This window comes from Pollachius pollachius (assembly GCF_949987615.1).
Source record: "Pollachius pollachius genome assembly, chromosome: 16".
Taxonomy (NCBI): Eukaryota; Metazoa; Chordata; class Actinopteri; order Gadiformes; family Gadidae; genus Pollachius; species Pollachius pollachius.
In genome coordinates, this window is record NC_136949.1 from 289,985 (window position 1) to 301,662 (window position 11,678).

The 11,678-nt window shown below is 47.1% G+C and overlaps 1 protein-coding gene across 1 annotated transcript; it reads left to right on the forward strand.

The window, feature by feature from the left end:
• Positions 1 to 1,501: 1,501 nt before the first annotated feature.
• On the forward strand, positions 1,502 to 11,195 carry tdrd6a (tudor domain containing 6a; the record flags this gene model as incomplete). Its single annotated transcript, XM_079754138.1, has 11 exons — positions 1,502 to 6,359; positions 6,466 to 6,587; positions 6,818 to 6,886; positions 7,005 to 7,068; positions 7,341 to 7,390; positions 7,562 to 7,636; positions 8,849 to 8,915; positions 10,026 to 10,103; positions 10,415 to 10,545; positions 10,889 to 10,937; positions 11,119 to 11,195. 11 exons carry the CDS (start codon positions 1,502 to 1,504, stop codon positions 11,193 to 11,195), a joined length of 5,640 nt encoding a protein of 1,879 aa, XP_079610264.1.
• Positions 11,196 to 11,678: the final 483 nt, after the last annotated feature.

An 11,678-nucleotide genomic window follows, 5' to 3' on the forward strand; every position in this document is an offset into this window, starting at 1 on the left:
CATCTTGTTTATAAGACTCGATAAGTAGATTGAAGAACACAGAGATTGTGACATCTGTCAGCAACACGCAAGCTCTGTGTTCGCCAATCTACTTGACGAGTCTTAAAAACAAGATGGCGTCGACGGGTGAACTACTGATGGTATTGTGTGTATAAAATGTCCTTTTTAATAAACAATCTGTACAATTACAAAGTTATCAATGCCTCGTTTTATATGTTGAGACCCTTCTACTTCTAGCCTTTTAAGTGGTTTAAAATAGCGATTTCGTTTTTACCGTAACACATGCCCCCATCGTTCCAAGTTCATAGCGTTATGGTAGAATCGGCTAAAAGCAGCCAATGCGTCTATACACGCTTCTTTGCTCCCAAACGAACATTCCAACTCGTTATCATACTAAACATATCCCAGATCCATTTTACACCGTATTTCTCCTTTAACATGCAACCTTGTGTTTTTAAGCCACTCTTTTAGTGTTGAGGTGCAAACAACAATGCCAGTTTTATTATAAAGTGTTTATAGGCAAAGCCACAATATGGGGATACTTACAGATAGGGCTGGGCGATTAATCTAATTTTGATCGCGATTTTCGATTATAGCGTCAAACGGTCACAAAATTAACATCGAGTTTTCATTTTTTTTGTTTTATAGAAAGGGCAGAACAGCTGGATACATATCTGTATATTATTTTAGATTGGAACATTTTCTTTTTGACCATTTTGTGTATTTTTTAAGGCGGAATTTCAAAGTTCTCACTTACAAAGTTATTTTTCGGGAGAAACATGCTGAATAAATACATGTATTCAAACTCAAAAATAATCGTTTGAATAATCGTGATTTCAATATTGACCAAAATAATCGTGATTAGGATTTTTCCTATAATCAAGCCGCCCTTCTTACAGATGGGTATTATGTTTATTATAACAATCGAATTAACAGGAAATATAAGTTTAACATGCAGGAGTTTTCTTGCATATCAATCATGGGAAGAGAGAATGACTAGTCATCAGGGAATTCCGGCTTCAAACAATTCTTGATTGATGTAATTGAATGGTGTAATTGTATTCAACACAAAGATGCAAATGAACACCGCAGGAATAAATTAAGCGCTGTTAATCTAGCGATTTTGTCATAATTGTCTAACCATCCAATACCTTTGAAATCCCCCTCGGTTTTCGTCTGTTATGGTTGGATTAAGCCTTTGGCTATTGATGTATGCTATGATGGCTCATCAACATGCTTCTGTTACCCAGTTACTGCAGTGCACTATTAATATTACTGTACTCTTTTTGTGGAAAACCCAACCCCACCATCCCACTTAAAAAGCTAATTTCAGATCATAATAATATTACTACATTCTGGCTATTTTATTTTAATACTCGATGTGGACTAATTCTGCACTGTCATGTGACTGTCAAATTTCAGACATATCCTCTGAACATGTGAGCTGTATATCTGAAGAGCTTAAAAGGGATCAAAAACAAATTCTGGAAAAAGATCCAAAATGTCTTCAATACCTGGACTTCCGCCGACGGGATCAGACGTTACTGTTCTGGTAACTCGTGTTAATTTGAACTCCAGCTGTGTGCTTGTAGAGTTATGGGCCAACTTCCAAAAGGAAAGAGAAGCAGAATATAAGTGCATGGAAAGCTCCATTCAGTATCCCGGTAAACCTTTTCGAGAGGGGGAGGGAAATCTTGGAGACCATTGCTTAGCCTGTGTCGATGATACCTGGTTCCGAACGCGCATAGTATCGAGAAATGGCGATAACTACAGAGTGTTCCTCATTGACAAGGGTTGGATGCTTGGGGCCGACACAAACTTGTTGGCATGGGGCGAGAAAGACTACTTTCTCTTGCCACCCGAGGTTGAATTCTGTGTGCTGTCCAATACTTTGCCGCTCTCGCCTGACAACAGGTGGTCTCCAATGGCTCTGGAGTTTCTTAAGTCACTCTCTGGGATGACAGTGAGGGCATTGGTTCAAGATGTGCTTGTTCCACAGAGAACCTTTCTCTTGCACATTGCATGCATATCGAAGCAAATGCACGAGATGGGGTTTGCCAAATGTTTGTCTCCTTCTAAGTTCAAGGACTATGTGCTCAAGTCGGTGCATTCTGACAACCGAACAGCACTTTCCCCAGGGCCCCCTCAGCAGTACACAGCGGCCAGGGTTGAGCCTGTTGACCAACAGCAGTCCTTCATGTATGTCGAGCTGCCCATAGGGATTGTGGAGACGGTCATCATCACCGAGGTGACCAGCCCACTGCGGGTGTTCTGCCAGCTCAAAGTTTGCTCGCAAGAACTAAAGAAACTCTCGGAGAAAATAACAAAGCATTACGAAGGCCAGACTTCCAGCTCCAATGGCCCTCATACGCTTGGATCTCCGTGTGCAGCGAGAGGAAATGACGGGAGGTGGTACCGGTCGGTCCTACGGCAGATCCTTCCGGCCAACAACGCCGTGGAAGTGTTCAATGTCGACTCTGGAAAGAAACAGTTTGTTCTCGTGGACAATGTAAAACCGCTGGCTGCCGAGTTTTTCCGAATGCCGGTCGTGACCTACATCACCTCCCTCCACGGCATCATCGACAAAGGGGTGGGCTGGACGGCCGGCCAAATCGACCACCTCCGGTCCCTTCTGCTGTGCAAAACCGTCAACGCCAAATTCGAGTACCAAAGCCTCTCGGAAGGTGTTCATTATGTCACGCTGTACGGTGATGACAATAAAAACATGAACACCTTGTTTGGCTCCACTGAGCGTTGCCTGCTGGAAAGCGAGAAGCTGCTTGTGCATTATGCTGTGGACGGCCCTTTGTGTAAGACTGGTGATCAAGCTCCACATGAAGGTCAAGGAGATGCCCAGAGCTCTGCCAAGGCTGTGAAGCTCGTCGAGAGAAAGACACCCAGAAAACAAATACCGGTGGAAGATCTTCCTCTCGGTTCTTCCCTTGTTGCGGTGGTCCTCCGTGTCTCTTCGCCGTCCGAGTTTTGGATTCAGACACAGAAATATGCCATCGAATTTGATCATCTGATGGATGGCATTTCTGACCTGGACAGGGACCCGGTCAATCGAAACAAGGTGAACAACGAAACTGTTGGCTTCTACTGTGCAGCTAGGCTACAAGATGGCATTATGTACAGATCAAGGGTGGTTGAAGTGAGGGAAACCAAAATCAAAGTTTTCTTGGTTGATTATGGAAAAACAGAAGTGGTTGACCGGGACAGCATCTGCTTTCTTCCAGACAAGTTCAGAGAGCTCCCTCAACTTGCATTACAATGTAAGCTTGCAGGTGTCAAGCCAAGAAACGAGAGATGGTTCCGCACAGAGGTTGACTTTTTCACAAGATCGGTTACAGATAAACTCCTGCACTGCCGGGTGGACACCAAGTGTGATGGTGGCTATGGTGTCCGACTGACGGACTCTGTAGCACATGGAGAAAAAGACGTGGGCAAGCTAATGTGCAGTTATGACATTGCAGTGCAGGATGATGCACAGAGTGAGGCTAGGTACAAAGTCGCCTCTCCACATGCCAAGACTGCCCTGGCACCGAACCGTGGTACTGCGCCATTGGTTGTTAAGAAGGACTCTATCTCAGATTTTCAAACTCAAAACCCTGTTGATCTCAACAACAATGAGGGCCGACCTGCTACATTCATTGAGCAAATGTTTACAATAGGAAGCACCCTTGAGGTCCACGTGTCTTGCATTGAAAGCCCAAATGATTTCTGGTGCCAGTTGATTAAGAACATGACTAATCTCACACTGCTCATGCAGGACATGCAGACCTACTACGCTGAGAGTCAGTTCTCTCCCTTTGCGGAAAAGTCATGTGTCGCTCGCCATCCTGACAATGGAATGTGGTACCGGGCCATTGTAATCCACAGGCATGTGACACCCCATGTCGATGTGCTGTTTGTGGACTTTGGAAAGACGAAGGCAGCTGTCCCCCTGTGCAACCTGAGGAAGATATGCCCAGCATTTCTGAAACTCGAAGGCCAAGCTTTCCGCTGTTGTCTTTACAATCCTGAGGATCGATTGTCGCCTATTAAAGATTGGAACCAGGAGGCAAGGGCACAGTTCAAGGAATTTGTGGAGACTGCTGTGTCCAAGCATGTGGATTTAAAGTGCACTGTGTACGCAGCCATGTACAGTGAACAGAAGGTTCTGCATAACATTGTGGATCTGGAAACGCCTTTTGAAAGTGTTTGCATTCGTATGCGCCAGCTGTCAAAAAGCAAGCCTCCAAAGAAGATTCCTGCGCCTTCGTTTCGACTGGACACATACTGTTACTCTGCGCACAACATCAAAATGGGGACGGAGGAGATGATGACGGTAACATCTGTGGATAGCACAAATCAGTTCTACTGCCAGCTGGACCGGAACTTTGATGTGGTGGAGGACCTTACAGTGAAGCTGCAGAGCTTGTGTGAACGACTAAAAAACGCTAAACTCCCCACATTGTTAGGAACGGTGTGCTTTGCAAAGTATCCCGATGGACACTGGTATAGAGGACTTATCAAGACCACAAAGCCATCCATTCGTGTTTTCTTTGTAGATTATGGTGACACTCTAGAGGTGGACAAAGCGGGCATACTCCCTGTTCCTATGGAGGCTACCGAGATCATGTTTGTGCCAGTGCAAGCGATGAAGTGTGGTCTCGCCGACATCCCTGCCAATGTTCAAAGCGAGGTTAACAGCTGGTTTAAGACGAAAGCCACAGATGGTTCATTCAGAGGATTGGTTGTAGCCAAAGAACCATGCGGCAAACTCCTTGTTGAACTGTATGACAAAACAAGCCAAGTCAACTCTGAGATCAGAAAAACCTTCCTGACTGCCCTCCCTAAAGGTGTCCCACAGTTGAAGGATAACACTCAGGCTCCAAAGAGAAAACCGTGGTCAGACCCAAAACCAGTGCCTCACCTTGAGGATGATGTTAAAGTTCCAAGTACCTCTTGGTCTGAAAACAGGCACTCGCAGCGACTCAATGAGAAGTCCAAACCCCTGACACTGGATCGCTACAAAACGCCACACCAAAGGAACATAGCCAGCCGGTTAAAGGCGGCTCAACAGTGGACCGACCCAGTGGACAACCTACCAATAAAACGATATGTCCCTGAACAACAGCAACAGCGTTCTGTATCTCATCTACATTGCACAGAATCCCAGCAAAGTAATGTGGTCTTGGAGCCTAAAAAGCCAGCCCCAATCCCACATCACACCGAGCAGTCAGAGAAACCAAGGACTTTGGATGTGAAAGTCGAACCTCTTCGGTATCTCCTACCTCATTTCTCAGAGGGGCAAAAATTGGAGGCCTATGTCGCCACCATTGAAGGGCCTCATACCTTCTGGTGTCAGCCTGCAGACGGTGAAGAGCTCGATAGAATCACGCTTGCCGTTTCAGAGCTGGGAAACGCTGCACACAAGCCTCTTGATCCGAAGCTGCTCTCACACGGCAGCGCGTGTGTCGCCCTTTTCACAGACGAGCAGTGGTATCGAGCAGAGGTCCGCAGCCTGGACGGCAGCAAGCTCTCTGCTCACTTCGTGGACTACGGAAATGACTCGCAAGTCAGCGTCAAAGATGTGAGAGAAATGACCCCTGAGCTCGTCAAGATTAAAGCGCAGGCGTTTCTCTGCGAGCTTGACGGGTTTGAAGATGCAAATGGCTCCTGGACAGAGGGGGCAGTTGAACACATAGCCGAGCTCATGACGGACAAGTTGTTGGAGTTGACCATTGTGAATGTACTGGGGGAAGACAAGGGCAAATTCAAGTGCATTGTTCAGGTGTTGTGTGAAGGCAACAAGATTAATGCCATGGCAAGAGCATACTGGAGAAGCTCCCGAACTGAAAATAACATTGATTCCACGGAACTATCGGCTGTGCACCCAACATCACTGCCCTGCGATTCTGCTGTCAAAGACACGACGATGCCAGAGTCCAAGAGTGAAGCAGAAGAACCTGAGCATCACGCCATGGAAGAGAAGGAATCTCCAAGAGACCCTCCAGATGAACAGCACACCGTTGGGTCTGAGAAGTCTGAGGAGCCTAGCATACTTTCTGAGGTGGCTATGGCGTCAGAACTGACTTCGGAAAGCCTGGATCAAACCACGCGTTCACCGCAATCTGACTCTGTCGGTGATAAAGAGGTCCCCGTTTTATGTGAAGCTCAACCTGGAGATGGAGCCGCCCCACTATCGGATAAGGATGAAGCATGTCAACCGGAGTCGTTGAGCACAGACGACAGCGTGATCAAACCGGACCAGGACTGCCCACATGATGTCCCTCAAGTTGATGACAAGGATTCAGGTCCAGGTCAAGACAGCCTAGAAGATTCTCCTGCAACTCTGGAACTGGATTTGGATTCTGGTGAGTCACACCGTTCACTTCTATAAAGATTCTCCATTCTAAAAGCTTCTTCATGCATTCTGTTCTCTGGATCATAAAGGTTTTCTCATCTTCGGTGTGTCTGCAGAGTTTGGTGGACTGAGAGTGGCAGAAGCTCTGCCAGTGGGGGCCATGTGTATCATCCGGTCACAGACGAGCCAGCGATGGTGTCGAGCAACAATCCTAAAAAACCTACCGGACCACACGGTGGTAAGGGAATGCATTGAAACAATTCACATGGAATTTAACCACGGCTGGATGGTTATTCTACATGATTCAGTCAATCATTCATTTTAATTGAACAGCCAGATGTAACTGAATGTTTTTGTAGTGCTGATTAACATGAGGGCATTGATTGGGAAAAACAAGTCTACTTCAACTACAATAAAAACGACCTGTTTCTTTGCAATGTATATGTAAACCTGTCCCCTGAACGTCAGGTTGTGTTGACCGATGAGGAGACAGAGGTGCTCGTCCGTCCAGACGCTGTCTTTGAGTCAGCGGATCAGGTTAGAGACACCAAGCGCCACGCACAGATCACATCCGCCTTTCCACAGGTATGGCTTGTGCCAACCAGGATGGCCGGTCCAGACCCTCACACTCTGGGCTATATTCTTGTCTCCTCAGCTGGATGACAACAACCAGTGCAGTGACCCCCACAGTGTCCCATCCCCAGCCCAGACCCTGGCTGGTGAGGACAGCATGACGCTCCCTGACCGCACAGTGCAGCAGATCTGTTTATTTAGGTCTAGTTTAGTGGCAGATGCGTTTAATCCAGTGTTTCTTGTAGTGCATTCAGACACACTGTTAAGGTGCAGGCCAAGGTAAAAGGACTGTCCAGCCAATTTTTGCCATTGGTTGGACTCTTAAGTGTGTTGCATCTACGCAAGCCTAGACCTAATGGTGTGTGTTTTCTCTACCTGGGTGGGTTCTCTACCTGGGTGGGTTCTCTACCTTTTCTAGGTGAACTGAGTGACGACAGCGAGGGAACACTGATGGGAGTGGAAGAAATGGTAATGTTTTACATGTAAATAAAGTAAACAACAAATCTGAAATGTGTAAATCATACAGGTTTCATATTTAAGACGATGTATAGTGATGGGGCTGGTGATGTTGGGCTCCACATAGCTAAAGACTCTTCAGTCATATTTTGAGGCTCCTCTTCCATGTCCTTTGTTCATAAGACTTGGCTGGAGGACGAGGACTTGGAGACGTCCCTCAGTGAAGGCAGCCCACCCAGCATGGATGGGCCACTACCTGTGAGTCCTGAACCGTCCTGCAGCATACAACATGTATATCACTGCCCATACAGAACCTTCATTAAATACCTTTTAGTAAGGCTCAACTTTAATACAACTTTTATTATTATTAAATGTCTACTTCCATGTGCTCCCATCCCATGCTATACGAGTTGTATCATCCTATATGAGGCAGCATGGGGCTCAGGAGGTAGAGTGGGTTGCTAGTTCGATCCCCTAGCAGAGTGCTGAGGTGTCCCTGAGCAAGACGCCTCACCCTAACTGCTCCCGACGAGCTGACTGTCGCCGTACATGGTTGACTCTGCCGTCGGTGTGTGAATGGGTGAATGTTAGGCCATACTATAAAGCGCTTTGAGTGGCAACTGGTTAGAAAAGCGCTGTATGAATATATTCCATTCACCATATGCATCGTCTCACTGTTGGTTTGTATTCCATTTTGTGAAAGGGCCTTTATACCACAGATACTCTAGGGTCTATAGCATATAACCGCGTTGTCTGATTACAGCTTAATTAATTTTTCACAATTTACCAGCTCTCGTTTTGAAGACTAATCACCGCGCCATTCGTTTCAATAGGAATCGCGACGTTCTATACTTTCAACATAAAGGGTACATATTTATAATTTGAAATTCATCCCAGCCTTTATACCACATATACTATAGGGTCTATAGCATATAACCGCGTTTTCTGATTACAGTTTAATGCATTTACAACAATTTACCAGCTCTCATTTTGAAAGCTGAACAGACAATTTGACTGGAACTACTTAGCAGGTGTCCATATATAAGGGATTGGAAAAATACAAGCGGCGTATTGATCTACTATTTGATGACGCTGTGCTCAATCAGCAGCAAGTAGAACCGACAAGTCAGCGGGCAACCTGCCGGGTTAATGCCCTCCTCCCAGCCATCAGAATCAAGCATTCAATACATTCATACAAAGTAGAATAATTTATATTATTACATCTTTATTTAACTATTGAAGTGTAAAAGAAAGATAAATATGAATCTTAATGATCTCCAGTCAGTAACTTTTAACGGTAAAAAAAAAAGATTTAAAAAAATACACTCTATTTTTAGCGCAGCTTTTGCGATTTGCGTGTGGCGTTCTATTACACTGCGGTGCCGGTTAGAATTGGATAATCGTTCAGCCCACCTTGGTGCTGCAGGGGGATTCAGCTCAGCCTGACCTCGGGTTCTGCTTGTCCTGTAGGTGCAGGACAACGTGGCGCCTTCAGCCCCCTGTGGGCCTTCAGCCCCCTGTGGGCCTTCAGCCCCCTGTGGGCCTTCAGCTCCCTGTGGGCCTTCAGCCCCCTGTGGGCCTTCAGCTCCCTGTGGGCCTTCAGCTCCCTGTGGGCCTTCAGCCCCCTGTGGGCCTTCAGCCCCCTGTGGGCCTTCAGTCCCCTGTGGGTCTTCGCAGCCCGTCACTGGTGAGTGATCGCTCCCCCAGTCTGAACATAGAACGATAAAACTATTCCTAGCAGGAAAACATCATTCCTGTGATGTCAAGTACATATTTACCATTATGGTCAGGAAGCAAACAAATGCTGGTTTCAGGGATTCACTGTCCTGCAAGGAACGATGCAGGGGCTGTTCACTCACAGTCCCCTAGGTGGCGGCAAAGGCCTGACTCTAGAAATATGATCATCCGTTAACTCATCGGGCCTGTGTTTGTGGTGTAATGTAAATGACAGATGTCTTTATAAACTGCAGTGTATATAATTATAAATAATGGACAACGGATCGGCTTGAGCCAGAATGACCATAAGCATTGTGAATGCTAACCATGTGTGTCTTGGTTTGCCTTCTTCAGATGAGGAGGTGCTCATTCCCTCCAGACGGGAGGGGCCGATCCCTCCCTTAGCGGAGGAGGTGGTGGTGTCTCCTCCTCCTGAAGAGGTGAGGTTTCATTGGTATAACCCTCAGGCCGGGCCTGTTTATGAGGGCCTTTAGCCTGTGAATACTCCTGATGATGCGTCTCCTTCGGCAGATGGTGATGGAAGAGGAGCCATGTGTGGAAGAACCTCCTGGTTTGTTCATCTCGACCAGCGCACACCCCACACCGAATCCATAGCTGACGTGGTTATTCTGCTCCTTCTGTTGGGCGTTTTTCCTCACGCTACTCCTAGTTTATCATAATAATACATTGTTTGGCGTACGTAGTTTTGAAACTCAAGGACTTCTCACAGCGCAGTAAAATGAGTCTCAGAAAACAGATTAAGCACAGAGGAATGAATAAATATAATCCAAAACGTTATCAGCGTTAACGCTTCTTGGGTTTAGGCCAACCCAACCACTAGTAGGCGACCACAGAGTAGTTCAACGCTAGATCGCCATTGTGTGTTGTACTGTTTTTCTCATTTGTTTTGCATTTGTCTCCATGGCGACAGCGGTGGCAGCCGGCAGTGAGCTGGCAGGAGATGAACCTCCAACAGAAGGACGTCCTCTCCAGGGGGCGGGAGCTAGAGGTCAGTTAGGGCCCGACGGGGAGGGCCTGCCAATCAGACTATTGAGGCTAATAGTGCTGTTGTAGTATAGGAGGATAGAAGTGCCCATTCTAGACCCTCTTCAGAGGGTGCTTCTCCTCTGGTCTGCTCCCGTGCCCTGCTCCAATCGAAGGAGAAGACCTGTAATAGTCTCACGAGCGACCTCTTGTTGCGATGTCTCCTCTGGGGAAAGTCTTTATTGGATATGGAAAGATGGACTCTGGTGTACTAGGAAGGGCAGATGAGGTTTCCGTCCCCGGTTTGTTTGACGCTGAAACTGTTTCTCCGAGAAGGTCCGACCATGCTCCACCGTGCTATACTGAACTTCTTCTGGTGGACAGGACTCTCCTCTGGACCGGGACCTGAGGACGAAGAGCAGGGGACCACCGAGATTCAGCCAATCACAGCCCCACGGCGGGACGCGGTGAGTCACCACGGTCACCTGGGGTTCACTCCCAACAGGACTCCCTCCCCCCGCCCCTAGTGCTCCTCCTCTAGACCTCCTCTAGACCCTGGTGCTCCTCCTCTAGACCTCCTCTAGACCCTGGTGCTCCTCCTCTAGACCTCCTCTAGACCCTGCTCCTCCTCTAGACCTCCTCTAGACCCTGGTGCTCCTCCTCTAGACCTCCTCTAGACCCTGGTGCTCCTCTTCTAGACCTCCTCTAGACCCTGGTGCTCCTCCTCTAGACCTCCTCTAGATCCTGGTGCTCCTCCTCTAGACCCTGGTGCTCCTCCTCTAGACCCTGTTGCTGTGCTCCTCTCTGCAGGAGGACCTGAAGGAGAGTGGGCCGCAGGGCGCAGCAGGACAGAGTCTGGGTGGGTGAACTGCAACGACATACCAAAGAATATCACGCTATCAACACAGCTGGCTGGATATTAATACATTAAATGACCCCACCCAAACATAGTTAGGTACACCACCCAAACATAGCTAAGTACACCACCCATCTCATCCTCCATGTGACGTGAACCTTCTCTGTTTCTGTCTGTGTTCCAGAAGCCCAGTTGTCCTCGGTGACCCACCTGTCGCTGGTGATCCACGACAGCTCGGACAACCTCGCCAACGAGGAGTGACCAAGAGGGGGCGGGGCCTAAGGACCCATGTGACACTGGCCGGGACTACCGAGGGACTTTTATTACCAAGTGTGTGTGTGCATTTTTCCGACGTTTGCTTTGAAGTTCCAAAATGTGCCTGTTGGGCCGGTGTTTATTTTGTAATATATTTTAGTTAAAGCTTTATTTAACAGGTTGTCTTTGCATGCTTTGTGGTCAGTCACCCACCGTTTTGAATACTGTGAATGTCTTGCTCCCATGCTGGTTTCTGTTGCATACCCTCCCTTTGAAGACCCTTCCTCTCAGAAATATGTTCTGGTCCTGGTCCAATCTCGATGGCCATGTTGTTGTTCTTGTAAAAATAACTTTGTTATTGTTAAAAAAAAGATTGTATTTTTCCCACGCTTATTTTCAAGAACATTAATTGTTTGTTGATTCCGGTTTGTCAAAAGACAAGGAAAATGTAACTTTAAGTTGGCGCAATAAATAACAGCAGTTGCATGA